The 27901-nt window shown below is 61.2% G+C and overlaps 2 protein-coding genes across 6 annotated transcripts; one reads left to right on the top strand and one right to left on the bottom strand.

The window, feature by feature from the left end:
• Window positions 1-542: 542 nt before the first annotated feature.
• On the bottom strand, window positions 543-9539 carry DCAKD (dephospho-CoA kinase domain containing). Of its 5 annotated transcripts, none has more exons than XM_035566863.2 (6): window positions 9391-9539; window positions 6484-6601; window positions 5815-5998; window positions 4383-4586; window positions 2136-2223; window positions 543-1591 (listed from the first exon to the last, which is right to left on the bottom strand). In XM_035566863.2, the coding sequence occupies exons 2-6, from the start codon at window positions 6505-6507 to the stop codon at window positions 1306-1308; spliced, it is 786 nt and encodes a 261-aa protein (XP_035422756.1). In that variant the 5' UTR covers window positions 6508-6601; window positions 9391-9539; the 3' UTR covers window positions 543-1305. The 5 variants fall into 5 exon arrangements, with proteins under 5 accessions (XP_035422756.1, XP_035422754.1, XP_035422758.1 ...); XM_035566861.2 differs by lacking the exon at window positions 9391-9539 and adding an exon at window positions 7035-7052; XM_035566865.2 differs by lacking the exon at window positions 5815-5998.
• Window positions 9454-27901, top strand: NMT1 (N-myristoyltransferase 1). Its single transcript, XM_035566858.2, has 12 exons — window positions 9454-9591; window positions 16992-17103; window positions 18325-18469; window positions 20796-20914; window positions 21588-21679; window positions 22340-22456; window positions 22921-23091; window positions 23516-23624; window positions 24613-24783; window positions 25030-25197; window positions 25704-25841; window positions 27558-27901. Exons 1-12 carry the CDS (start codon window positions 9464-9466, stop codon window positions 27576-27578), a joined length of 1491 nt encoding a protein of 496 aa, XP_035422751.1. The 5' UTR covers window positions 9454-9463; the 3' UTR covers window positions 27579-27901.

Raw genomic sequence — 27901 nt, forward strand, 5'->3', positions numbered from 1 at the left:
ACTGTGCCGTGCCCCTGAGCTGATCGGTGGATCAGAGCCCAAGCACGCTGCAGGGTCTTGGGGCGAGCCCAAAGACCACTGCGCACAGGCAGGGGCAGGCAAAAGCCTCGAGTCCCCAGCCCTTCAGCACCCACCTTCCCCCAAAACACCCAGACGTCCTAAAAACACCCAGACGCGCCGGTGGCAGCAGGACACGACTTCCCCGGGGGGCAAAGCACTGACCTCAGCCTCAGAAAACCACCCCAAGTCCCCGAGCCAACACCGAGCCATGGCCCGGAGCCCAGAGCTGAGCTGCAGAGCTCAGACCTGGGGCTGAGCCCCGAGCCTGGCGAGGAAGCTGGCGCTGCGGCTGATGCCCGTGGAGCTCCCTGGGACCAGGACCGGGCTCAGCATCACGAAAGCACGAGCGCACTCATAAGCTTTGCTTGCACGCGGTGAACTTTACAGAGCGCAGCCGTGCCCCAGCGTAGGAACAACCTGGGAGCCGGCCAGGAAAGAGCAGCGCTCGCAGCCCAGAGATTTCAGAGCCACAGGGAACTGTCTGCTGTTCGGTGCTTTATTAAAACAAACGCCAAGAACCCGCACCCGCTTTGCCCAGATTCGTGCTCTCCCCCCCAGGGAGCCGCTGAAGGCGAACTCCAACAGCAGCAATCGCGTTTCCCGAGGCAGGTCCCAGCTCTCAGCCCCCTGCAGGGATGCATCAGCCCCTCAGCATCACCCCCCTTCGGCAGGGGTGACCCACAAGTAATGACCACAGGATAATTTACGTTGCAGAAATACGGGGCGGGAGGGACCATGAGCAGCCAGCTGAGCACCTATCCCACGTGCGTGGACGCATTTAACACGAAATAAGGGGAAATCCCACACCTAAATTCCGATTAGCTGGGGCTGTGCACTAGGAGGGGAACAACCTGGGGACACCTGGTAGCAGCCTCAGGAACTGAGAGCCCCCACGACTGCCCCAGGAGGCACTGAAGTGCCTGAATTCACAGCAGGCTAAGTCCCACCATTCAGGCCCACAAGGGGGAAAACAAGGGCCTCATCCCCTCCAGGGGCAGCCATCCCGCCCCACAGACAGCTGGAGGGCAACTACCTGAGCAGGAACTTAAAGAAAGGAGACGGGAGACGGTGCTGGAAGAAAACTCGTATTCACCTTGGGAAGGCTGCAAGGAGACGCCTCACCCCCCTGTCTGCATTCAGCTGGCAAAGCTCATTAAAACAGGTGGCCTTTCGCTGCCCTTTTCAAACCTGGAAATCCAGGCCCTTCAAAGACAAAAAAAAAAAAATGCCCCTAAAAAAGGTGGCTTAAGAGATGAAGTGCCGGAGGAGGAGGTACACCAGCCCTCCAAGGCCAGCCACAGCCGCTCCCACCGCCAGCCGTGCCCAGAGGAAGTCCAGGGAATCCTCCAGCCGGGCGTGCAGCCTCAGGACCTGCCGGCGCGTGCTCTCGCGGTCCCCAGAGTTGTCGATGACGTGGCTCGCCAGTTTGCGCTTCTCGTCCAGCGGCAGCTGGGAGGCGACGCGGGCTTCGGCCTCGGCCTGGCACAGCCCGTTCCTCTTCATCAGCCGCGACAGCTGAGTCTGCGGGTCGCTGCCGGGGCGGGAAGGCGGCGCTGAGACAGGGGCACGGGAGGGAAAAGGGGTCCGCGGCCGGCCCCGTGTGCCGACGGGGTTTGTCTGTCTTGGTTGGGCACGAGGGGAAATGGCCGGGGTGGGGGAGAGAGATGTGCCCTGCTTCATCATGGACAGAACGCAGCAACTGCCACCCCGCTGCCCAGGCGGGCTGTGCTGCGTGGTTCTGGCATTCCCCTGGCCCGTAAGAGCAGGGTGGTGCCCAAAAGCCTGCCCCGGCCGACAGGGCACAGCTCGTGCGAGGCCCAGGGACAGCAACTGCCATTACGCTGGTGCCAGGTTTCAGAGAAACCTCGGTAGGAAGACTCCGGCACTCCTCCGCTAGGATGAAGGAAGGTGCTGCTGCTTGTGCTTACAGAGCAGAGGCGGCGTACGGCACGGCTCCACGCCGAGGCTGCGGCCAAATCCACACCGGAGGGCAGGGGAGGGATGGGACAGCCCCCCCCCAGCCTCCGAGAGAGGTGGCAGCGTCCTGGGCCTCTCGTGGCTCGCGTGGCACTTACCAGTAAACCAAGACGGTGTGCTTCATAAACTTCGTCAGCCTGTTGGTCTCAAAGAGCAGGGGGATGTCGAGGATCACATAGCGGTAGCCTGCAGAAACAACAGCCCCCGCCAAAAGGAACAGTCTCACTCGCAGTTCCCAAACCCCCCGCTCCGCACGTGCAGCGCAGCCACAGCTGCTCGAGCTTTACAGCTGCTCCGGAGGGAAGAGCAGAGCGCGCCTGCCCTCCTCCCTCTCGGAGGGAGGAAACGGTTCAATTCCAAGCTTCCACAACAACAACAAAAATATACACAAAAAAAAAAGACCAAAAAAAACCAACAACAACCCTAACCTGGATGATCTCAGACCAAAGGTGAAGCTGCAGAAATATAATGAGGAGCTGAAACAAGAAGCTCAAATGAAAGCGCCTGTGCGTTGCTGGCAAGAGCGGCAGCCTCAGCGCCTTTGCCGGCCTCTCCCGGGGAGCAGTGCCCACAGCACAATTTGCTCCTCTCTTTCGGCTGTCCACGTCTCTGCCAGGCTACAGACATTTAAGCCGAGGCTTCCCAGTTCATTTCTCAACTTAGTTTTCTTCCCTTCTGGAAAGCTTTAGCTAAGCAGCCCCACTTTTCCCAAGGGGAGCAAGGAAATCCTTGCAAACCTCTCGCAGCTGAAACAGGCGCGTGCCTCCAGGTACAGCCCCAGGAGAACTCACACCAGGGTCCCTCTGATGCCGGCTGCATGCCCTTTGCCAGGCTCTCAAATATCTGACCGAACGTGGCCAAGGTTCTTTAAAACATCCCCAAACCATGCGTACAGCCCCCAAACGCCTCCTGGCTGCACCCCAGGACCGGGCTGGGCATGAGAAGTGTCGGAGGCACCGAGCGCCGGGCTTCCTTCTGCACAGAGCCATGGGGACGGCCGGGACAGCGTGGGCAGAGGAGAGCTGAGCCTGCCTCCGGGCTGGATGGAGCAGGCGAACTTTAAATCCCCTCCCCTCCATCTCTGGCGCTGTGAGCATGAGGGGCAGCTGGTGGAGGAGTCCACCACCGTGAGCCTCCATCCTCCGGGGCCCTGCAGCCGACCCCAACCTCTCCACGTGCCTCTGCTCCTCCGCCTGCAGGAACCCAAGCTCCTACAGCAGCTTTTGGGGCGGTCGGGGCGGTGCTGCACGGCTTGGACGAGCTGGCGAGGGCCTGGGAAAGCCGTGTGCCGGGGCCCTCGCTTCCCCGGGTCATTTGCTCGGACGCAGCCGGCCACGGGGACATCTCCAGCTTCGCCAGGGTCTCGGCTTCGCAAACCAAGCCGGCGCTCCCGAACCGACCTGCCCGCAGCAACGAAAGCCTTGACAAAGGCGTAATCATCCAGCAAACCACCATTTTACCAGCATCTCTAGACAGAGAGACTTCTTGCTGCCCTATGGCTTGATCAATAGCGCTTTCCTTACAAAGCAATCCTCAGAGACAGCATCCAGCTATCCCGAATCATTAAAGCCTGACTAATGAGGACAAAGCAGCCTGCTGAACACACGCAGCGCTCTCGCCAAGGGGCAGGACAGCGTCTTCCTTCTGCGTCCGCGGCCTGGGTTTGAAACTCCAGCACGGTTTAGCTCCCAGCTTCCCTGCCCGGGGCTCCCCCGCCTTCCTCCTCCTCAGCCCCGGGGAGCGGGGCCCCGCAGAGCCCCAGCGCGGCCCCATTCAGCTGTCAGACGGCTCAGCTTTGATAAGCTCCGCAGAACCAGTCCGACTCTATTAAGACATCCTTCTGTCTACACGGAGACCTCCGAAACAGCTGGTGATCTTATCTGGCATTTGATTAGACCAAGTTTGACAGCTGTATTTGTTATATTTATCAGGGGGAAAAGGGGGACTTTGGAAACCACAGCTGTCAGTCCATTTCTCACCTTATCGGGACTAAAAGCGCTTCGCAGCTTTCATCGAAGCCCAGAGAGGCCGGGAGCGGGGGATAACATTTGGCCATTTCGGAAGGTATGGCATTATCCAGCACGTAATCTCAGAAGAGGCCTCACAATGCTTCGCTCAGGCCCTCCAGATGCACTTTACACCACAGAAGAAGGACGCGAAGGGCAGCAATGAAAGGCAGGAAGGGCAGGAGTGGATCCTCCAGGCGCCAGCGCTAAAGGCCGCGGGCGGCAGAGCACAACGGCCGTCCCTCAGCGCCGCTCCCTTCTCCTTCCCCATCCCTCTCCCCACTTGAACACCGAAGCCAGAGCGAGCGGGGCCGGCCGCCGCGCGGCCCGGTCTCTTACCCAGCACAAAGTACTTCAAGACCTGCTTCAGCATCTCCTTCTGGATCTCGGGGTGGGTGATGGCGTTCAGCAGCCGCCGTTTCTCCGGGTGGGAGAAGATAATGTTTCCTAGAGCCTCGCGATTTATCTCGCCGCTCTCCAAGAGGATCCCGGTGCCGAAGCAACGCACTATCTGCTGATAGGCCTTCAAGCGGGGCTGCACCACTGATAACATTAAACAGCCGGAGGTTAGAGACAATTCTACGGCACAGCCAGCACTTGCATCAGCGATCGGTCTCAAATGGGTTTTGTTCATTAAATAACCGCGCTCGTTCTCCTCGGCAGAGAGCGCATCTGGCTGCCAGCGCACGCCGAGCCCAGACCGGCACGGCTCAGCGCCGCAGCCTCGCAGCCACCTGGCAGCGGTGCTGCACGAACCCCGTCTGCAGAACCGCCAGCCCAAGGTGCCTCCGAGGTCTGACACCCGCGAGATCGAAGCGTCCTGCAGGCATTAACTCAGTGCCACGACCCGCCTCGTACGTGCGGGTTAGGAGTCAGCAGGCCGGGCGAGGGACTCGCTGTCACAGCAGGGATGGGACCGAGCCCGTTCCCACCACGGGCAGGGCAAGGATTTGAGCGGGGGGGATCTTAAATAGATTGGTTTCCTTCAGCTGGAACCTCACACGAGGCGAACGCAGCCTGGCTGCACGCTGGTGGTTGGCTCTGGCTGTTACTAAGGGTTTTTTTTCACCCACTGTCGTTAGCCTCAGTCACCAAATTCTTTGCGAGCACGAACAGAAACCTTCTAGAGATCCGTTCCCAACAGGTATTTGCAGGGACTCTGACATTACAGAAGCACGGAATTTTAGAGCCATCAAAATCGCCAACGAAAAAGATGAAATAATAAAAACATAATTAAGATCAAGCTGGGGCTAACCACAGAGAACGACAGCCTGTATATAATTTTCTCTCAGAAATCCAGGAACGTTGCCACAGGCTGTAACCTCAGGGCAACCTAATAAAAGTCTTTAGGACCGATTTCTTTCTCCACTGGAGTTTCACATTGAGGCAGTTTCGGTATGGGTGAAATCCGTGTAGTAAACAGACATCTAAAAAGGGAATTGGAGGAAAATGAAGTGATTGGCAGAACACAGACACCGCGTATCTGTGGTGTTCGCCTATGGTCTCTGAGGGCTTTTAGCACCTCTAGCAAATTTTCCACACCTCGAGGGGAATTACGGTGCAATAAGACGCAGGAGCGTCACAGCTTTGAGCGGCTACGAGGTAAGGTCCTCAACAAGCTGCACGGCGCAGGTGTTTCCGTGACACAACCTGCACCACTCCTCCGCTGCAGACCCGAGACCTCGCGCATACAGAATGAGCGGGCCTCGCGGAAGCGAGCACTGCTCTCCCTGGCGTCTCGGGGGCACTGACAGCTCGCCCCACGTCACACCTGGGGAGAGCGGGGTCTGCTCCAGGCCCACTGGTGCGACAGATCTGGGTTTCTGGGTCTTCGCTGTAGCGAGGCGAACGGAGCAGCAAGATGCAGGTGTGCCGGGCGGAAGCGCAGACCGAACTCCCTCTGATCTGAGATACTCGTAGGCGCTTTTTCTCAGCACGTTCAGGCACAAATAACTCTGTGGATCGATCTTTGTATTAAGAAGAAAGCAACGCCCAGCACAGAGGGAAGTTCTCCTCCAGCATCAGTGATCCCACCTGACATAACCGAGGTTTGGGACGGGTGTCCTGGGGCTGAGGGAGGAAGTCGGATCAGCCGAGGGAACCCGCTCTAAGGAGAAGCGCATCGCTTTCGCCAGGAGTTGGTTTTCAAAGCCAGCAAGCGCTGACCGCACTGCGCTCCAGGAGAGGGAAACTCAGGGCAAATTGTCCCCAGGGCATTTGTTATTAGGACATGATCTGATTTTTTTTTTCTTGATTAGAAATATATCCCAGTTCCAATCCCCCGAGACAGCCACTCTGCACATCCTCGTCGACCAGGGAAATGGGAGGGAAACGGGTGTCTAATGTACCCAGAGCACCCTCTGCTGTCTGCGCTTCACCGCACATCAATCCCAGTCGTCAGGGGAACCTCGGGGAGAAAGATGAGCTATGCACAACTAACCCTCTCTGGCAATAACATCGGCATCAATCACGGCACAGCCCAGTTCCCGGAGTACGGCCACGACCGTGCTCTTCCCCGACGCGATTCCACCCGAGAGTCCGACCAGGAACATCGTGCTCTGAAACAGAAAGAGAGAGCTGAGAACACGCCAGGCCACGGCTGCTTTGTTCACGCTGTGCGCGTCACACGCTTACACCAAACAGGCGACTCCATTCAGAGCTCGGTCACATGCTTCCAGGGGGGCGCCGAGACCTTACTACACGTCTGGCACCCCTCTGCGCTGGGCGCCCCTGCTTCAGGGGCTGAAAAACAGCCGGGTTAAACGAGGCTTCCCCGGGCCCTGCGAATTCGGGATGTGTGGTTTGAGCCAGCTGTAAGCTCCTGCACCCGGGTTACCTGCAGCTCCCCACCACTCGCTGGGATTGCTCCCCTTTAGCGCCTGCGCATCAGGCCACAGCCTCACCTCCAGCACCCCCGATCGCAGGACATTGAGATCTCCGGCGGGGCTGCCGAGGGTGACCCAGAATCAGCGACAAACGGGAAGAACTTACCCAACATCTCAGCCCACAGACACAAGGGCTGACAGCGAGGGCGCTGCTTGATCTCAACAGATGGGCTGTAAGAGGAGATGAGCTGCCTCCGACATAATCGGGACGCAAAGCGCGGCAGCCAGTGAGTAAATCCCAGCGCCACGTTACCTGGAAGCCAGCACCATCTTCGGCAGCACGGCTCCGTGCATCGGGCTCGTGTCTGTCAGCTCACAAGGGCGGCACTAAACGCACAGCCTGGGCTTGCGACAGCCTCGAGGCCGGGGGGGGACCCTGCGACCACCCTGCTCACCCAGAGCAGCTCTCACTGGTGCAGCCGAGTCCTGCAAGCCCCCACGGGCAGAGCCCCCAGCCTCACGGCACCTTGTCCAGGACCGCGACGCCCTCACGGGCCAGGAGCTCTCGTGCCCAGCCTGAGCCTCCCAAGCCCCAGCGGTGGCTGCTGCTCCCAGCTGGTGCCGCTGAGCAGGAATTGGCTCCACGTCTTTGGCAGCGCCCTTCCGGGAGTCACCGGCTGCCCTCGGACACCCCTCGGCCTCCTCTTGGCCAGACGAAGGAAATCCAGCTCCCGCCACCCCTCCTGGAGAGCCACCTGCCCCAAGCCTGACGGCAGCCCCTGTTCTGCCTAACCTGGCTCCTGTGTCACTCCTCTTTCCATACGCCTCAGCACCAGCTCCAAGAACTCAGCACGCAGCTACCAGCTACCTACTGCCCACATGGGCCCCCACAAAAGGCTGTTGGGACCATGCTAAAGGCAGGAATGTGGCTGTGCAGGACTGCTGAGGATGGGCGGATCACCCCAAGAACGCAGCGCTGCTTCCATGCTGCTAGAAAAAGACACCTTTGTCACGACTTGGTCCTACAAAGAGGACCCAGGTCCACCAAAGGGGCTGGATGTGTTCTGCGGCAGCTGGAGGCAGTTCTGCAGAGGGAAAAACCAGGAGTCGGAGCAAAGCGAGGAAGCCAGCAGCACCTGCCAGCAGCGTCGCAAAGCGGCTTCGCTCTGTGGCTGCTGGGAGCCGACGCCAGCGCACACCAGCACCACCGCGTGCTCCTTTCCCTTCCAAGAAGCCGGGCAAACAGATGGGGTTAGCTCCAGCAGCAACAAGGGGGAATTCAAAGGGAATCAGAAATGGCATTTACGATAAACAGCAGTGCCTTGCGAGAGGCTGACGTGAACCCCAGGCTTTGTTGCCAAGCGAGGACCCAGTCCCCATGGGGAGCCCTCCCCTGCACCGCAGCGGGCGCGCTGTGACACAGGGTCGGATCCTCACCGCCCCTGCGCCGCGGCGGGTTAAGGCGCAGCCCTTCCTGGCAGGATTTCGTACACCCTCTGAGGCAGCCCGCAGGGCTGGCGCAGCTCGAGGAGCGGAGCAGGCCTTCGGCGCGCGGCCTCGCAGGGGAAGGGGCGCCGCTCCCACGGTTAAAAGCCTGAAACTCTCCGGCCCGCGTGGAGGAAGCGCAGCGTTTGCGAGAGCAGCGACCGCTGGGCTCTGGCCGGCAGCTTCAGCCGGGGCTCGGCCCCGGCACCACGGCTGCCCCCGTCCCTCCGTTACGCGGCTCCGCGCGCGGGCGGCTGCCCCGAGAGCTACCGCCGGGGCAACGGAGCACCCCGAGGGGCTACCGGGGACGCGCAGCCAGACGGGGCCTGGGAACACCCGCGCTGCGGCGGAGACCGCCCGGATATAAGCTCCGGGGCGCCGAGCGTAAACGCGTAACGAGAACCGAACGGCACGCGCGGGCAGCGGCCGCCCCGCTCCCGCAGGCGTTTGCAGGCGGGCGCCAGAACCACCGGCTCCTGCCCCAGATTCCCCGGTTCGGGACGCTTTTGGCCTCCGCCAGGCCACTCGACCGGGAGGCAGGCCAAGAGGCCAGCCGGGGGAGGTCAGGAGCAGCCACAGGGGGCGCTTCTTTCTGTGAGGGCCCTGCCGCCAGGGCTCCCCTCAGCGCCGCCGCCCGCCCGCCCGCCCCGCGCTCCCGGCCCCGCTGCCGGCCCCGAGCCCCCCGTTCCCTCACCCGCTGCCCCCCTGCCGGCTTCACTCGCTGCGCAGTGTCCCGCGCGCCCATTGGCTGTCGCCAAGCGCCGTCCCTCTCCCAGCCAATCGGCGCCGCGCTTATTGGCCCCGCTCCGCCCCCTCAGGAAGGACGGGGCGGGCAGCCCCTCACGAGGGACGGGCGGCGGAGGGGACGGAGGAGGAGGCTCCCCGCCGCCGCGGGATCCAGACGGGCACCGGGTGGCCTCCGCCGCCGCCGTGCCCGCCCGCCCCCGCAGCCCCGCGAAGGCTGACGGGAGTTGTAGTTCCAGCCTCCGCCCGGCCCCGTCCCCGCCTGCCCGCGCGGACTACGGGTCCCGGCATACCCCCGCGGCCCGCCGCCCAATCGCGGCGCGCGTTGTTGCGGGGGCGCGGCAGCCGCCGAGGCCCCGTTTCAAGATGGCGGACGACAGTGAGACAGCAGCGAGGCGGCCGCCGGCGAGGCCTCAGCGGCCGCCGGCGGAGGAGAACGACCGCGAGCACTGCAGCGACTGCGAGAACGAGGCGGAGCGCGGCTCGAACCGGGGGTGAGCGGCGGCCGAGCCGCCCGCCGCGGCGGCTGCCGGGCCCATTGAGGCGGGCAGCGGCCGGGAAGTGAGCGGTGCCCCGCCCCGCGCGCGCGCTGATTGGCCAGCGGCTAGCGCCGCGCGCTGCGATTGGCCGAGCTGCCTGTCGGTCGCGCCGAGGGCGGGGCGGGCCGTCGGGCTCCCCTTCACTCCCGTTGCGGGAGCGTGTCCCGAAGCTAAGCGGGTCCGGCCGCGTCCGTGGCCTGGATGGGAGACGGGACCCGGGCTGGGGAGCCTCGGGGCCGCCCTCAGCCGAGTGCCGGTCCCGGGGTGATGCCACCCCGTGTCCCCCTTTCCCCACCACAGCCCCCCCCCGCTCCTCCCCGGCCCCCCCCCAGCCTCGCTGTGTCACCCAGCGCCACACCGGCGCCTGCAGGTTGTCGCCCTGCGGCGGTGCCGCCGCCATCCCACGGCCTCGCGCTGCCGTCCCTGGGGCGTCCCTGTGCCCTTCGTCCCCCGCCTGCCCCCCGTGGCCCCGGGGCAGTGCCCAGGGCTTTGCCCAGGCGCTGGGGCGTGGGGGCAGCCGCAGGCAGCTGGCCGGGGGCTGAGCCAAGCGGTGAGGGGCTCACGCAGCCAGGAGGAGGGGAGCCGGGAGACCCCAGCGCCGTGCCCGTGGCGCTCCGCGAGGCGCCGGCTGCCTCGAGGCGCGCGTGGCGTGCAGGAGAGGCGTCGTCCCTGCGCCCGCCCCGTAGGCAGCGGGCACAGCACCGCCCCGAAGCTTCGCCGCACGCTTCCAGAGGGTTTTGTGTCTCTGCCCCGCTCCCGCCGCTCGCCCGGCCCCGCTGGCCAAGGAGCTTTTCTCTCCCCGTCAGCAGCTGATGTCGTCTGTCCGGTAACCGAAGTTAATAAAAGGTCACCCAAGAAATATTACCGGGGCCTTCTTTATGACAGCACAGATGTGCATTTGTATTTTATTTGCCTCCCGGGTGTGGCACCGTGTCTCGGTTTAATACGTTTAGCCGTGCCTGGGAAGATTTTTCTTTTCTTTCCCCCTGACGTGATTAGGTTTGCGGAAACCAGATCCAAGCAGAGAGGAGGCACGGTACTTAATCACTATTGCTGGATGAGCTTTCTCGCCGTTATTTCCCAGTCCAGCTGTTTAGGCTGCTCTTTGCCAGGAAGAGGTGTGGCGGAGCGCTTGTCGTGCCCCGCTGCGGGCATCGCGCCCCCTGCGAGTGCGGGGAGCTAAGGTGCAGCTTCCTGCCCCTGCTAGGGCTGGGGCTGGAGCACCACAAGCTGACAGTCCCCGTAACAAATACGCTTGCGGAGTTCCCAGCTCAGATAACTTGGGAAATAACCTTAAAATGGCAGGGCTGGTGATAGCCAGGAAGACTTGGGCGCTCGCGAGCAAGCGCGTCCCCCACCGAGGCTTCTGGCCGCGGAGCTGCGCAGGGGAGAAAAGGCCAAGCGGGAGAGGCTGTGGTTTGCTTTCCTGACGCCTGTCAGTCCTGTGGATTTCCTATCGCCCCGTTGCGCCGAGGTGTAGACGTGTTTCTGGTACAGGGCGAACGCTGTCCCCGGCCCACGGGGACAGCAGGGGACGGGGAGCTCTGATTTCAGCCGGAATTTCCCGGGTGGGTTTGCAGAGCGCTGCTTGGAGTCGTGCCCCTGCCAGTGCCCGGTTCGTGCCGAGAGTCGCCAGGTCTTGGCTCTGGGATTTAAAAACACGAAAATATCGCAGAGCAAGAGCAACGCTTCCTTTCCTTTTAAGGACAGGAAAGAGGAATTGAGTTTTCCTCCGCCCCGGGCCCGTGTCAGCGCTGGGAAGTGGCTGCACAGCTCTGGCGAAGCCGACCGGGTTTATTTTCCAGCACAGACTCGCGCTTTCGTATTCGTCCTAATTTCCTGCGTGCGAAAGGGGCGTTGCGTTCGCCGGTGCTCCAGATCTGAAGCCTCAGCCTCGTTGCTGGCTTCCCGTTGCGCGGGGGCAGAGTGGCCGTGGCCTCTTGGCACAACCCATCCCGCCGCTCCGTGCCGCGGACGTCCAGGCGGTCCCAGCTGTCTCACGTCCGTGGGGCGATCGCTCCGCTCGTGGGTGAACGGCCCTGCGGAGCCCGTGGGCGGTTCCCCGGTTTCGCCCCCGCTGCCCCTGCTTTCCCCACGGGAGGACGATCAGCCTCCCCGGGCTGACAGCTTACCCCACGGGAGGATGTTTCCCAGACAGCCTCCCCGGGGCTGACACGCAGAAGCGAGCTCGGCGCGCGCCGTTGCGCTCTGTGCGTCCTCGCGCCCCGCTCCGTGACGTCCCCGCCGTCTGGGTGGCCTCCCTCCTGCTCGAGCCTCGCCTCTGCCCCGCAGCCTAAGGAGATCACCTGCGTGCGGCTGCGCCCGATTAGCCGCGGGTTTGCCGGGGGGGATTTGCCAGCGTCTAAATGCGGGACAGACGCCGTCCCTCGCCCGACGCCTTTCTGGTTGCGAGGCTGTGCCTGGGAGGAATTGCAGACTTACGGCATCGAGCAAAGCGGTCGTTTCCCGCTTGGTTTCGGAGGCACAACCGGCAGGGTTTGGACCCCTTCGCTCTCTTAGGCGAGGTGTGAAGCAGGCTGAGAGCACGAGCACTGACGTCTCGGCCTGCGCGAGGAAGGAAGATCTTGCTCTGATCGCAGGCAGCGCTCACACAGCGGCAAATAGCCGCAGCCCCAGGTCTCGAAGCCCCCCTCACGACTCAGCTTCTGCTGGGTTTTGGGAGCCGAGGGGGCTGCGGGCAGCCCGAGCACGGTCGGAAGGCTTGGCTGAGCGCCGAGCTCTTCCCCCTCGGGCTTCCCTCGCGCTGCGTGACAAAATAAAGCTTTCGGCCGCGGAAACACAGCGGGAGCGCCTTCCTGGCGCACCTGACGTTGGCCGGCTTCCAGCGGGGCTGCGCAGGACAGCGGCCCCGAGCCGGGTGAAGTTTAGTGAGGGGCTTCCGAGGGCCGGTTTTGGAGAGGGCTCGGGCCGTGAGTCTTGACTGCTGTGCAGAAAGTAATTCGGGCTCCTTTTCCTCTGACTGGAGGAGCCGTCCCTGTGGGGAAGGTGGGCGCAGGGAAAGGCGACTGGAAATGGCATCGGAGGCGCCTTGCCCAGAGCGCCGAGCGACCGGGTTCCGTGCTCAGGGGGTGGTGGAGCCCCCCAGGAGAGGTCCTGCAGGTGCTTGGCAAGGCGGGGCGATATAGATCGCTGCTAACGCGGCCAGCGGGCCCTCCTCCACCCGCTTTATCTGTCAGAGCAGCTCGGCTCAGAAAGGAGACAGGAGCGGAGGCAGGCTGTAAGCGCAGCTGGGAGCGCCGCGGGCTTCGTGCAGAGCTGCCCGGGGCTGCCGGTTATCTGCTCCTCGGCAGAGGGGAGGGGAGGGCGGCGTCCTGCGCCCGCTGCTCGGAGCCTTGTGTCGGCGCCGTTAGTGGGGGAATCGGGGCCGTCGCAACTCGGGCCCCGGGCACCCGCAGCGGGCGCCGCCGCAGGGCATGGCGGCGACTGGGGACCCTGGAGTGGGGACCCTGGCGGGTACAGAGGAGGGCGTGTGGTTTACTAAATGGACTTGGAAATAGAAATCGCCTCCGAGCGTTGCCGAGGGTAAGCTGGTGGGGCTTCAGTCCCCCCTGATTTCTTCCCGGTCACGACAGCTTTGCTCGTAAATCAGGGAGGATTTTCTCCCCGCTTTCACCTGAAAGCCCAACGCGTCGGTAAAGCGATATCGTCTTGGGCTCAACTCATTAGCAGGGGGAGTTTGGACTTGGCAGCCCTGATTTATGAAGCGAGGCGACGCCGGCTGCGTGCGCAGGGACGGGCAGGTGGGAGCGGAGAAGGCAGGGGGGTTTTGTCTGTCGCCTCCGACACCCGCAGCGTCCCGCCGTGAGGGATTAGCGCGGCAGCACCGCTCACCTGGGAAAGCGCGCCCATCTCCCTTGGCACTGGGATGCGCTCGCACACCCCCTTCTGCTGCTCGGGGTACCAAAACGGGTAAGAAATGAGCTGAATGCAGTTACTGCAGCTCTGGCGGGCCGCACGGTGGTCGGTTTCGCTCGTCTCTCCGGCTCAGGACCCGGGTGCAGCCACCCCAGGGGACGCTGCGCAGGGACGGCGCCGTCCTTCCCCCTCCGCCAGCACCTCCCTGCACTGCCGGGGGCTGTGCGGGGAGTTAAAAAAAACCCGTCACGCGTCTGTCACCAAAATCAATAGCCGTGTCAGGGCCGCTTTGCCATAATTACTTTCGCTGTCATGTCAGACCGCACGCTCCTGGGGCAAAGGCAAAGCCCCTTCCCCTCGCCGGGAGGAGAGGTGAGACATCCCCTGCGGGGACCGCTGCGCACAGCCCCCGACCGCCCGTCTCTGCAGAGAGAAGAGCCGATTTTTTTCTCATCAGCTGCCGGAGCAGGCGTTCGAAACGCTCCTGCAGAGCACGGGGGCGCTGAGCGAGCTGCCTTTGGCCGAGCGAGGCAGCGAGCGGCCCTGGGCGACCGACGGCTCCGCGTGCTCGCGAGCCGACGCTGCCCGGCTCCGCGCAGGTAGCACCGCTGGCGCCTCTCGCTCTCCGCACCGGTACTTGCCCTGCACACGACCGAGCTGCCGGAGCGGTCCGGGAGGCGCCGAGCTCCGGGAGCAGGTCGTGGTGGCGTTAGCTTTGGTGTTTCACCGGCACCTCGGCAGCAGCCGCCGGTGACGGCGCAGCGGCTCCAGAGCAGCCGGCTCCCGTCAGCCTCGGGCCCGGTCGCCGTGCCGCAGGAGCAGCGCGACGCCGGGACACGAGGAGGACGGGGAGCAGCCCGCGGGGCCTTGCAGCGTCAGGGGAACGTGGAAGAGCCCGGGCGCGGAGGATCCCAGTGGGCAGGAATCCCCCAGGGAAATGCCGTCTGCAGTCGTATGAAGAAAGCCCGGCCCCGGTCGCTGCTCGGTGGCGCAGAGACGTCCTCGAGCCACAGGTCGCTGCCTCGCCGGGGCGATGGCTCCGCGTTACATCAGGTTTCTGCAGCGCTCAACGCGAGCAGCCTCGCTGTCAGCAGACAGCTCTGCGCCCGGCTCTGGCTGTGTCACCACCAAAGCACAGCTCTCGCTCCCCTTTCCCCTGCTTTCAAAACTCCCCTGCTGCTCCGTCCAGGGTTTTTTAAGCCTTATTCCCCCTCCTGGCTCTCTCCTTTTCCTGGCCTTTCCGAAAGAAATAGTTGGATGCTGCTCCAGCATATTTTCCAGCGTGTTTCTTCTTCCCTTTCTCTGCTCCACCCTGTTCACCGCTATCTGCTGCTTGGCAAAGTCGTTGAGGCGCCCCGGGAGGAGCCGCACCGAGGGGGTTTCCACGGGTGCGGAGGTTCTCCATCCGCCGCCGGGCCAGCTCAGCGCTGCGGGCGTGCTGGGGCTGCAAGGAGGAGGCAGCCTCAGGTTTGTAGAGTGAGAAATGTGCTGGGTTGGGTCCCTGGAGACCTGCGCGAAGAGCTGGGGAGAGAAGAGGAAGGAGGAGCGGGTCGGCTGAGGCGTGCTTCGAGGGACACCGAGGGCAGGACAGCGTGGTGAAGGCCACCGTACGTCCCTTGTGACGATCTGTGCCACCAGACGGGGCTTTGTACCTGGGGGAGATGCTGACGGACAGGGGAGCAGCTCGATGTCCTCCCACCGAGGACGTGTCCACGTATGGAGAGATCTCTGGGCATCGGCTGTGGGGTTTCTCCAGCTGGAACCTCTCCCCGGGAGGCCAGGTGCTGGGCACCCCGCTCTGGGTGGCCCTGCTGGGGCAGGCCTTGGGCCAGGGGCACCCAGAGCCAGCCTCAGCCAGCCCGCGGCCCTGCAACCGCAGGACAAGGGAAGGGAGGAGAAATTCCGGCTCCTCGCCTGCTGCTGCCTGCACCGAGCTGGGAGAGCACGGGGATCGAGTCCCAGACGTAGCTCTTCTGCTTGGTCTCGACCGTTGATGCCTCCAGGTTTGCCACGAGCCGAAGCCCGCGACATGCACGGGTGCAGGCGGGGTGTCCCCGGGCGGGTGGGGACGGGAGGGTGGCCTGGAGACCTCCCGGGGGTGGCGGGGAGGCAGGAGCCCCAGGGCACGTGAGCAGGCTGAGATTCTCCAGGAAGCCTCCGCGGTCCTCAGCGAGGATTTTCCGTGCGGGTTGGTTTTCCAGCTCCGCTTGAGGGGTTTGGTGTCCTTCGTGAAAATGGAAGAGACAACGGGACGCTCGCTTTTTAGCCAGACAAACTCGGTAGGGCCAGGGGAGAGGGGGCAGGTCCGGGGCACGTGGATCAGCGGAGCCCGCTGGGTGCCGGTGCCCCCGCTCTGTGCCACCCTCTTCTGTGGGCGATGCGGCTTCAGCTCGGTCCCTCTGCAGCCGTTTCGACTGGCGGGTTCCCACCCGGGCCGTGGCCCTGCCCAAGGCTGCAGCCTTGGTTTGGGGACCGCCGGCGAGGAGGCACCGGCACTGCCCGTCCTCCCGTCCTCGCTGGCACCGCACGGCACGCTGCCGCCGGGCAGGAGCCACCCGTAACCAACCCTCCGCAGCTCGTCCGTGCAGCCGAGGACGCGAAAGCTTCGGTGGGACCCGTGACTGCCCTCTCGCCCGCCTCCCCCTCGCCTCCGCTCGTTGCAACTCGCTTGCTCAACCCCGCAGTTTCCTAAGAGGGTGCCGGGGGAGAGCGGTGGAAGAGCCGCTGCTGGCTTTGCGGGGACGAGCTGAAGGGCGTGTTCCCGAGCTGGATCCCCGCTCACGCACACCGTGCTGGGGACAGGCGCCTCCCCCGTGCTTTGTCCCCACACAACGTCGGGTTGCTGCGGGCACGGGGAGCCCGGCTCCGCGCCCTGCACAGGGCAGGGGCTCGCACCTGGGGCTCCGGGGCGGTTGCTGGCTGCGCGGCCGGGGACTGCCCCAAATCCCTGGAGAGAGCCACAGTGCCCTGGCCTGAGCGCTTCCCACCCTCTGCTCCCGAAGAGAATTTGTTGCCCTGGCTCGTTTCTCCAGCCCCAGTCTAACAATAAAATAATTTCCCAATTTAACCACCACCCATCCCCGTAGCTCATCGCCCCTGCACGTGGGGGGAAGTTTTGCTGCAGCCTCCTTGGCCACGGTCCCCCCATGGGGCTCAGCTAGGACCTGCTGCAGTGCCTGATCCCAGGGCTGGACCTGCTGCAGGACCCGTGCGGAGCCGGGCAGCCGAGCAAACCCGCGGGGCGGGAGGTGTTCCTGCTTGTCCCATTTTGGGAGCTCGTCGAGCAAGAGCTGGGCTCAAGGGATCCAGGGCACAGTGCTTGTGGCTGCACCCCTCGTGCACGGGGCCCTCCTCTCCTGGCGGCTTGCTTGGATCCAGAACAGGGAGCTTTTATTTTCTTTATAGGGCTTCAGAGACCGTGTAAGTGTCCTTTAAAAATAAACGTAAAAGGCTGCAGTGATGTTTCTTTTGTTCCCTAGTGGCTTGAGTCCAGCGAACGACAGTGGAGCCAAAAAGAAGAAAAAGAAACCAAAACGGAAGAAAGAGAAAGGAGGAGACCAACCTGAGCAGGCTCAGGACCAGCCAGTGAAGGTGACCGACCCCTTCCCGGTGGCCGAGAGCATCCCAAACCTCTCCCACGTGGCTTAGGGCGAGGAAGGAGCCTCCCAGAGCTGACACTGCCTGTTGTATTCAGCCACTTGGCTGTTCAGAAAAACCTGAAGCTTTAATTCCCCGGCCTGGCTTGGCGCATGGGGATTCCCAGCGCCGCGGGAGGTGTCTGGGGAGAGCCGCGGGGTGAATGCAGTCCTTCAGTGGCTGTCGAAGCCGGGCGCAGCGAAGGGGTCAGACCGGCGCCTCCGACTTGTTCCTTCCCCAGATGAGCTGGGGAGGGCCGGGAAGCGCTGCTCTGTGCCACCGAGCCCGGCCGCCGCCTGCCAGCTTCCTCTCCTGCCCGCGGCCGGCACAAGGAGCGCATTTTCCTCCTCCTTGGCAGACCGCCCATGTTGTTGATTTTTGCTTAATTAACATAATAACAGCAGCGGGGGCAGAGCAGGGGCTGGCTTGCTCCTCTCGGCTGTGCCCTGGGCTCGGAGCCTCGGGAGGGGGCTCGGGGCATGCACGGTTTGTCCCTGCCGGGGCGGCACCCCCAGCGGGGGAGGTCAGCCCCGTCAGCCAAATATTTCTAATATTTTGTCTATCTGCCCGTGCAGAGCGTTACATTGGGCTTTCTGAGGGTTTCCAACTTTGTTCCCGGGGAATCAGCGAGGAGCTGGGGTCGCGACTTCAGCTGCTGAAGGTCCGGGTGGGGAGGAGGAAGAGGAGCGCGTCCTTCGTCCGCGCCGCGCCTCGCAGCCTCGCTGCGTGTTGTGCTGGCCCGCAGTGCCCAGTGGCTCACCTGCGAGTCACGGGCTGAAGCAGTGAGAGAAGAGACAGCGCAGAAAGCCCAAACGCCGCGTGGGGGTTGGCCCAGGGTGGCTGCGTGGCTGTGAGGCAGAGGCGTTTGCTCTGTGTGCTCGCAACACCTTCCTTCCTCAAGCGTCACGCGTTTTAAGGCGGTTAGTCTTCTGTCCCCTTTGCCCCAGGGGCACCTAGAAGCTAGGTTTAGGTGCGTGGCAGGTGGCTCCTAAAAGGGTTTGTCCATCTGGTAGGGGGTTATGAGAAGATGTAGGCTGGAAAGGGAACCTCATCTCCCCTTCCTGGCAGCGCACCAAGGCAGGGTCAGCCCCAGTTTCCCCATGTGAGGAGCTGAAACCCAGACCTGCTAGCTCAGCGTACTCGTTTTGTCCTTTCATCTCCCTTTTCTACCTTCAGGTCAACTCTTTGCCTGCTGAGAGGATCCAGGAGATTCAAAAAGCCATCGAGCTCTTCTCTGTAGGCCAGGGCCCTGCCAAAACCATGGAGGAAGCCAGCAAGCGCAGCTACCAGTTCTGGGACACGCAGCCGGTGCCCAAGCTAGGTACGTGCAGCCCCTCGCCCTGCTGTGCCCCGTGGTCCAGCCTTGTGGTCCCCGGGCTGTCTGAAGAAGCCCTCGTGGGAGCTGTGAGGGTTTGTGGCCAGCGAGCGAGTCCTTGGATGGCCCCTCACTGCTGTATCTGGGCTTTGAAAGCATTAACAGCACTGATCCCCCACCTGCAGACCCTGCTGCAGGAGGGCCGCACGCGCGGCTGGGGGGACAGGAGGACAAGCAGCCACCTCAGACGTCTGGTTTGGTGCCTCCTCCATTTGGGATCCCTCAATCTCATTCTTTAGCCTTAAAATGGACCTTCCGAGCCCTTTGTGGCTGAGTTTCATGCAAGGTTTTGCCAGTCTTCCTCTTACCAAGTCCCAGGCTTGGAGAGGGGGGGACAGACACGGCGAGCACCAGCACCTCCCAGCTGCGGTGCGCGTCCCAGTTTGGGGAATCCCACCTCCCGAGCCCTCCTCCCCCTGCCAGCAGCCAGACCGCACCTCCCGCCTCTAGTACTTGCTCCAGCCCTTTCTCCCGTCTGCTCTCGATTCTGTCAGCGTGTGTCAGAGTGATTTGCTGTCGGTAACGAGGTGTTTCTCGGCATGGCAGGAGCGCTTAGCGGCTGAGCAGACCTGCAAGGAAGAGAGATGCACAGAGAGGGGCGGGCTGCCGCAGAGCTGCCTTGCTGGAAAGCTCGTTCCCGAGCTAATTGGAGCAAATCTGCAGCGCTCCTGTGGCGCCTGGGATCGTTCTGCTTGTTCTCTCCACCCCTGCATCTCCCAGCAAAATCCATGCAGAGCTCCAGAGAACTAATGAACGGGTCCAAGCCCACGGTGTCCAGATTTCCCCGAAGCTTATTGTGGCTGCAGTTAGCTGTAGAAACTTCACACGCTTGTGTCCGGCCCCTCTTGCTGCAAACGCCACGACCAATTCCCTTTTCATGTTGTCAGCACCAGTCTGAGGCTTTGTTTGCTCTCAGAGGACCGTTTGCTGGAAGTGACACTCAGCTTTGGTCCCTCTTTGTGCTCGTGCTGGGAAAACCATTGTGAGATACCCCGGGCACAGGGTTGCTGAGGCAGCAAAGTCTGATCTTGTGTTTGCCCCTTTCACCAGAGGATCCTGACGTGGCAAACGTCATTTCTGCCTCGGTAAACCCTGGTAGGTGGAAATTTCAAAAAGATTTCAGTTCTTGAAACGGGTGGAGAAGAAGAGGCACAACACAGCCACAGTGCAGCCTGTTGCTGGCCGCGCTCTGGCTGACGGTCACACTGTGTCTCTTGGCACTGGGTCAGGAGCACTTTGGCACGCAGCGTTAGGTGCACGAGGCTATTTAGGGTCTGGTAGCAAAAGTGCTGCAGCATTTTGGGGCCAGATTTCAGAGTCGTTCAGCACCTATTCAAAACACAGGGCACTGCCGTGGGTGAGCATTTCAGGAACCTGTCCTGTTTCAGCTGTGATGGGGGCAGTTCTTGCTCTGGGTTTTGTTTGCCTCCCCATTGCCTGGAAACCTTCTCAAATCCCTTTTTATGGGAATTCCTAATCAGTGGGGTGTGCTTCTCTTGGCAGCACTCAAGTGACGCTGCTGTTTGCAGAGCTGTGTTGACATCTCTGAAAAAGCTGGTGCTTTAACCAACACCTCTTGGCTGAATCGAGCGCTTCAGGAGTCAGTGTTTTTGAACAAAAGTTGTCCTGTTCGCGGCAGCTCTCAGTTAAGCGCAGTGGGAAGGAAGCCCTGAGGCTTGCCAAATGGCAGGGGCCAGAGCTGGCAGGGAGAGAGCCACCGTCCGAGGCTGCGGGGAAGGTGGAGCAGATCATGGGAAACTGCCGGTTGGTGCTGGGGCTTGGAGAAGGGGAAGGCCGTGCTCTTGTGGTTGCTTTGCCTGGCTGAAGGCTGAAGTTCTGCTCGGCTAAGAAAGGCTGGGCTGGCTCAGTTTGCGAAGAGCAAGCCTGTGGGATCCTCAGCGCATGAGCACAGTGTTTACAGCTCTGCGTAGAGCTCCTCTGCTGCAGGGCGAGAAGGCAGGCGGGCTGGAGCACCACGGTGTCTCTTGCGGGCATGGCCGATGTCGCTGTGGCCTTGAAGCTCTGATAAGTTCGGTCGCTTCCTCTCCGCTGCCTGCTTTGCTCTGCCATTGCCCTTGAAAGAGCGGGTTTGATTCTCTGCCCACGTTGTGTTGAACACGTGGCACGTTCCAAAATGGACGGGTGAAATACCGGCAGCGAGGGTGAGAGACCAGGCTGTGGAAGCGAGGCGTGTTGGTCAGACGAGTGTCATGGAGACTTGACCTCAAAGAGCGGAGAGCGTCTTCATGTCTCCCTGCTCTCTCTCTCGCAGGAGAAGTGGTGAACACCCACGGTCCCGTTGAACCAGACAAAGACAACATCCGCCAGGAGCCATACACCTTGCCCCAAGGCTTCACCTGGGACGCCCTGGACCTTGGGGATAGAGGCGTGGTGAGTAGAGGCAGCTTGGCACACAGAATCACAGAATTGCAGGGGTTAGAAGGGACCTCCAGAGATCAGCGGGTCCAACCCCCCTGCCAAAGCAGGTTCCCTAGAGCAGGTTGCACAGGTAGGCGTCCAGACGGGCCTTGAATATCTCCAGAGAAGGAGACTCCACAACCTCCCTGGGCAGCCTGTCCCAGTGCTCCGTCACCCTCACCGTGAAGGAGTTTTTTCACATGTTGGTGCGCAACTTCCTGTGCTCCATTTTGTGGCCATTGCCCCTTGTCCTGTCCCCACAAACCACTGAAAAGAGGTTGGCCAAATCCCTCCGTCTCCCCCACTTTGGGTATTTATAAACATTGCTAAGATCCCCTGACACACTCGCTGGGTGGGCGCCTCTGGAACATGGTGAGTGGTTCAGTGCTTGGACTGCTGAACATACCTTCCAGCACTCCAACATCTCCATCTCAACATCTCCTTAGAGCTGGGTGGGTCTGACTTCCCCCCGGCATGCACTTAGCTCTCATCCCACACTGGCCACGTTTGCCTGGTTTCTTCGTGGGGAAGAACGAGAACTCCGTTTCTGCAGCCGCACAAAAAGTGTTTGGGCCCCATTTCAGGGCAGCTGGGGGGTGCGATGGGTGACCGACTCGCTTGACCTGCTCAATCTCTCCTGCTCTAGCTGAAAGAGCTGTACACGCTTCTCAACGAGAACTACGTGGAAGACGACGACAACATGTTCCGCTTCGACTACTCTCCCGAGTTCCTGCTGTGGTGAGTGGCACTGCCACCGTGGAGCAGAGGGTGTTGGATGCTAGCGAGCTTGATCCCGCTGATAGCACTGCAGCTGCCTTTGCTCATCCCTTCTTACCTCCTTCCAAAATCTTCTTTTCCCATCTGTCACCACACCCATCTGTCTGGGAGCTGCGTCCCAGGTACCCTGCGAGAGGGATTTCACCCAGCCCTGCCTGCTTCTGGCTTCTTTGAGATACAGGAGCCCCAAACTGTTTTTTTTTTTCCTCTTTGTTTTCATTTCTTGAGTACTGCAAAAATCCTGGTAGCTGAGGAGCTTCCCAGTGACCCAGAGCTGTAGGATGAAGGTGACTGCCAAGTAATGCTGCCAGCAATAACACTTGGAGACCTGTTACAGCTGAGCTGCTGTTTCCTCAGGGCGTTCATGAATCGAGGAACACAGATTTGCTCCCGTGTCGCCAGTGAGAACTGGCCTCGGCCGCAGAGTGCAGGAATGTCCCTGGATCCCAGCCGTCCTGCCCTGTGACACCGTGGTCACCTCTCGTTCTCCTGCCTGCACACCCACGGCTCTCGGTGGCCTGGGGCAGGACTCAAAGCGTCCCAGGGCAGGCAGGGAGGCAGGAGGCAGAAGTAGGTGCGCGGGGGACCTCGGGTGGGACGTGACCACCGCCTCTTTTCCAGGGCCCTGCGTCCCCCAGGCTGGTTGCCCCAGTGGCACTGTGGTGTCCGAGTTGTTTCCAGCAAGAAGCTGGTTGGATTTATCAGCGCAATTCCAGCCACAATCCACATCTATGACACGTAAGTGCTGCTCAGTTGAATTTCTCATGCCGGCCCTTGATGACATTCCCAGGAGTGCCCAGGAAGTCTGACTGAGCTGGCTCTATGCTGTTCAGCCATGGAGGTGCTTTGCTGCTTGGAGGAGAAGGTGGGGAATGTTTAAGATGGGCAGCAAAGTTCTGTGCAAGGATGTCTTGGAGCTGAGAGCCACGAAGGGGGATATTGGCTCACCAGCGAGTGAGGTCAGCTTAGAGCTCTGACTTACAGAAATCCTCCACGGCTGGATGGAGACTATTTCCTGGGAAAATCTTGGGTAATAGCTTAAAGGAGAGTTCTCCAAAGCCAGACCTTGCCCCTTGGCCTTCCCTGGGGCTTTGAGCCCCCTGTGCCTCGAAGAGGCTGGAAGTAAATTGCCCAGGGCATTGGACTGATCCTCCCAGGTCAGGACAGTTGGGTTTCATACTATGCGTTGTTTCTTTCCCAAGAGAGAAGAAGATGGTGGAGATAAACTTCCTGTGCGTCCACAAAAAGTTGCGCTCAAAACGAGTGGCTCCAGTTCTGATCCGTGAGATCACGCGGCGGGTTCATCTGGAGGGAATATTTCAGGCTGTTTACACAGCGGGAGTGGTGCTGCCGAAGCCTGTGGGGACTTGCAGGTGAGTGTCTCCAGTTCTCCGAAAAGATTTAGGGCTAGTGAAAACCTCTGCAGACCTTCCCGTGCTGGGATCCCTCCGTGGCGTGCTGCAGAGCGCCGGGACGGCTGCGCTTCCAGGTGTGGGATTCCCCAGGGCAGGACAGATCAACTCCAGCCCAGGTTTCTCCTCCCCGTGGTGTCCTTCAGGGATTAAGTCCAGCAGCTTTGCTTAAGCTGCTCATTTATCACAAGGCAGCGGAGTCTGTAGCACATGCTCTTCAGGCCGCCCTTGTTTTGCTCTGCGGGAGCTCCTGGCCTGCGAGAGCCCCTCGGTGAGCTGTCGCAACGTTCTCGCTTGCCCTCTGATGGCAGCTACGAGAGCCTTGTGCTCTTGCAGCCTGCCGCTGTCCAAGAACAAGCCTCCCACAGCGAGTGTGTTTCTGCAGGTACTGGCACCGCTCCCTGAATCCTCGGAAACTCATCGAGGTCAAATTCTCCCACCTGAGCAGGAACATGACTATGCAACGTACCATGAAGCTTTACCGGTTGCCCGAGGTGGGTGCCAGCAGGGCTGTGAGCTGCGGAGGCAGAGCTCGTGAGTTTCTCCTTGCTGAGCAAGGGATGAGGCTCTGAATCAGGCACGCAACCACCTCAGCTGAGGTTCAGCCCTCTTCCTGGAGAACTGGGGTTTCTTTCATGTCGTAAATGGCTTTGTCAAGCCACTGGGCTTTATTTAATTTTTATTTATCTTGCCTGGGTACCTGCATTTTAAGGGCAAATTCTTGCAACTAGAGGACCCTGTGATGTTTTATTTCATGGTGAGTCATATCCTGTCGTCCTAGTAAAACAAGAATGCAGATATGACAGCCTTCATCTGTCCAAACACAGCCTCGGAGTGACCTTGAATTGGGTTAGTCCCTCATTCTTCAGTCAAACTGATCGGTTCTGTCACTGCAGTTGTCCTGCTGGGGAAGTTCCCCAGCTGGATATGGGAGAAAAGAAAAACAAGGCATTAAAATTGCCACCACCTTCCCTGACCTTGTTTGCTTCCTTCTGTCGGTCAGAGCTGCTCGCCTCATTTGGAGAACGCTGGTTCAGTGCTGGGCAGCACATGGCTCCTGTCTGCTGCCTCCCCTGTCAGCAAAGGCAGCAGCTGCTGTTTTGTGGCTACTTTTTGTGCAGAAACCCAGACCCAGAAACAGCCCGCGCCGCTTCATTTGGGCTTTGCTGAGCAATCCCAACCCTAGAGCAGGAATTGAGTCAAATGAGAAATAACGCCAGCTGCGTGCAGCACCCTGCCATGCCCGGGGCACCTCTCCCAGCCCGTCCCCACTGTGCTTGGGAGCAGAGACCTGGAGGGAAGCAGAGATCTTGTGTCGTTAGTGCCTGGAGGGGGAGAGGGCTCGGCAGGGGCTGTGGGACTGCAGGTGGGCTGATCTCAGCACAGAGCATCTCCGTGCTGCTTGTCTGAGGCAGCTGAGAGTCCTGAGGAGGTGAAAGCCACCTTACAAGCAGTGCAAATGATTTGTCCCGCTTCTTGTAGACTCCCAAGACTCCCGGCTTGCGGCCAATGGAGCAGAAAGATATCTCTGCAGTGCACAAGCTGTTGACCGAGTACCTGAAGCATTTCCACCTGACACCCATCATGAGCCGAGAGGAGGTGGAGCACTGGTTCTTACCTCAGGAGAACATCATCGACACCTTTGTGGTAGAGGTGAGGGAGCAGGAACAAGACCTGGGGGGGGGGGTTCCTGGGCTGCTCCCTTGGGAGGAGAGTGGGAGGTGGGAGCTGCTGCAGGGTGGTGCCTTTCCATGCTGGGCTGCCCCAAGCCTGCTCGCAGGGAGCTCTTGGTGGCGCCAACATGTGCACAACTGGCAAAGCCCCTCAGAGGCTCTAAGCAGGCTTTAATGTGTCTCTGACGTGCTGAGGTGTCACAGAGGTGTCACTTTTGGTTTTTAGAGCGCCCAAGGGGAGGTGACAGACTTCCTGAGCTTCTACACGCTGCCCTCCACCATCATGAACCACCCAACTCACAAGAGTCTGAAAGCTGCTTACTCCTTCTACAACGTTCACACCAAGACGCCTCTCATTGACCTCATGAGCGATGCTCTCATCCTCGCCAAGTCGGTGAGCGCTGGCGGAGCAGCGTGGCGGGGCCGGGCAGGTTGGGAGCGGGGCCGTGGGGCACTGGGCAGCTCCCCACGAGCATCTCCTCTCACCTGGCTGCTCCTGGGTTTGTGGGGAGGGCTGGCAGTGGGGTAGGGCTTGTACGTCCCCCCCAGGGCTGTGCAAAGCCAAATCCTGCAGGGTCTGCAACCCAAATAGCCTGAGCCTGCCAGGTTAGGGCACACAGCTGGCGCTGAGCTGAGCTCAGGGTGCCCACTCGGTTCTTAGAGCAAACAATATTGCCATATATCTACAGATATACACAATATCTCTGTTATCTACAGATATACGGCAATATATACAGATATAACTTGGCACACCAGTGCCAAGCTCATCCCCAGCACCCTCACTCCCTCCTTCTGGGGGTGCAGAGCTGGACCAGAGAGGGGGCAGGCAGCACACACGGAAGAGGAATGCTGCCCAACGTGTAAGCAGGCCGGGCTGATGGCCTTGTCTTGCCTCTGCAGAAAGGATTCGACGTCTTCAATGCACTGGATCTCATGGAAAACAAAACCTTCCTGGAGAAGCTGAAGTTTGGGATCGGGGACGGGAACCTGCAGTATTACCTGTACAATTGGAAGTGTCCCAGCATGGCACCAGAGAAGGTGAGTGCCTTGTGGGGTCCAGCCAGCGTGCGGGACGGGGTCTCGTCCCCAGGGAGCCCCCAGGGAGATGAACGGGCTGCCGGTGCTGGGCGCTGCCTCTTCGCCTTGCAGGGATCCTTGGGATCCTGCCCGCGGGCTGCCACGTCCTCGCCGTGCGAGCACAAGGGTTTGCCCTCACACACGCCTGCTCCCAGGCCAGCCGCTGTCCGGTGCAAAGCTGCACTCAGTAACATGAGTCTCGTGACACCACGTGCCCCTCTCCACCATCCCCAGTGTGTCTGCACCGAGGGGGGCCCTGGGGAAGAGCACCCATCTCCCCAGGCCCATTTTACATTTGCACTGGTGCAGCACCGGAGTGGTTCAGGGTCCTTAACCCCACACACGTCTGCACTTTTGACCTCTGTGCAAGGAGGCAAGGTACAGAGAGGAGACGGGGAATTATGGCTGTGAAGGGGCAAAGGGCTGCAAGTTAACAGATGTAACACCGGTGGTTGCAGCAGTCACCTGTCCATAGCCTGCAGGTGGTTGCTGTGCCCCGTGAGCCCACGCAGGGCTGGGTGTCCTCGCGCAGCCCTGGAGCCTCTGTGTCAGTCTGTCTTGGCATGGCATGGAGGGACACGATGAACAAGAGCCCCCTGGAGAGAACAGGCGCTCCTGAGAGCCGTCGGGTCGCGCTGTGCGGGACCCCACGATGATGATGGGGGGCTCTGCAAGCGTGGTCACCCACAGCGTGGGTGCCGCGGTGCCCCCGGGGCAAGCAGCCTGCTCCCCACCCCGCCACTCCGAGCACTTGCAGGTGCTTGTAGCCGTGCCCGTAGACTTCATGCCTGCCCTGGGCCATTTTAGGCAGCATCTCCACCCTGAAGGCGTTGTGGTTCGGCATCCGTCCCGTTCACAGCCATGGAGAGGCCGGTGCTTGAGAACCAGCAGCTGCCCCACTGTGCAGGCACTCTCTGGGCTCCGATTCCGTTTGCAGAGCTGGTGAAGCCAGTTTCTGTCTGTGCCATCCAGAAAGCAGGAGAGCCCTGCGGACAGGTAGCCAGAGGTGTGAGGTCCGACAGGCTGACTAATGCGTGGAATTAAGTATTTCTGTGGCCTTCTCCAGCTGAGGTGTCTGGGTTGCTGTCCCAGCGGTTCTGAGTCACGCAGCACCCGCAGGTTACAAATCCACACTCTTCAAAGCAGCTTTGCTGTCACTGAGCCTTCTGAAGAGCTCTCGGAGGTTGCTGGGAGGCTTAAGCAACTCCTCCCCTCGCTGAGAGCGCTGTTGGGTTTGGAGCCTGGGGCTGAGCCCGTCCCTGCGCTGCAGGCACATCCCTGGGACAGCCACCAGCACGTCCATCCTGCGGCGGCCAGGGAGCGCCCAGCGTGCCAGCTGCCTGCAGAGGGACCTGTCAGGAAGCAGCTTCTCCCAAATCTATTGTCATTAGCTTAGAGATAACCTTGACTAGCAAATCAAATCACCCCAGCTGCTGGAGCCCTGGAGCTCTGCACTTTGTACAGCTCTGTGCTGTCCTCGCTCTCGCAGACCATCCGGGCTTGTCACACAGGCATGGTATATCCCAGAGCCGAATATCCTAGCGCCGGTAGCGAACGGAGCAGAGCCCTCCCAGCAGGCGTGGCGAGGGAGCTGCGTCCGACCGGAGCCGGGTCTGGGGCTGAAGCCACTCGTGCTCGGGCGCTTCCTGACCTGCGTCTCCTCCGTTGGCTCCCCAGGTCGGACTGGTGTTGCAGTAAGCGAACCCGACGAGGAGAGCGCAGCGCCGCGGAGGAGCCTGGCCCAGCAGAGGGGCTGCCCTCGCTGCTTCTGCCAAAACCGGAGCCGCGTGCGGAGCGGTGGAAGCAAGCCAGCCACGCAGACACCGGCTGATTTTAACGACTGTGTCACGCAGTGCCGGCCACGGCTTCCCCAGTGCCGGCAGTGGTCTCCTTTGTTTTGATTTAATTGCATCCTCGTAAAGACGTGATCAAGGGAATGTAACTGCTGAAACTAGCTCATGATTGGCATATAATGGAGTTAACGGGTGAATAATAAAAGTATATATTATATATATTTTAAA

This window comes from Cygnus atratus, chromosome 25 (genome assembly GCF_013377495.2).
Source record: "Cygnus atratus isolate AKBS03 ecotype Queensland, Australia chromosome 25, CAtr_DNAZoo_HiC_assembly, whole genome shotgun sequence".
In the NCBI taxonomy this organism is placed as follows: Eukaryota; Metazoa; Chordata; class Aves; order Anseriformes; family Anatidae; genus Cygnus; species Cygnus atratus.

Excerpts from the sequence above, each read along its gene's own strand:
- DCAKD (XM_035566863.2), bottom strand. The coding sequence starts at position 6,507 with ATGCCGATGTTATTGCCAGAGAGG. Across the intron at positions 5,999-6,483 it reads CGATGTTATTGCCAGAGAGG|AGTTATTTGTGCCTGAACGT; the intron begins GTTAGTTGTGCA and ends ATCGATCCACAG. Across the intron at positions 1,592-2,135 it reads CACACCGTCTTGGTTTACTG|CGACCCGCAGACTCAGCTGT; the intron begins GTAAGTGCCACG and ends CCGCCCCGGCAG.
- NMT1 (XM_035566858.2), top strand. The coding sequence starts at position 9,464 with ATGGCGGACGACAGTGAGACAGCAGCGAGGCGGCCGCCGGCGAGGCCT. Across the intron at positions 17,104-18,324 it reads CTCAGGACCAGCCAGTGAAG|GTCAACTCTTTGCCTGCTGA; the intron begins GTGACCGACCCC and ends TTCTACCTTCAG. Across the intron at positions 23,092-23,515 it reads AAGCCTGTGGGGACTTGCAG|GTACTGGCACCGCTCCCTGA; the intron begins GTGAGTGTCTCC and ends GTGTTTCTGCAG.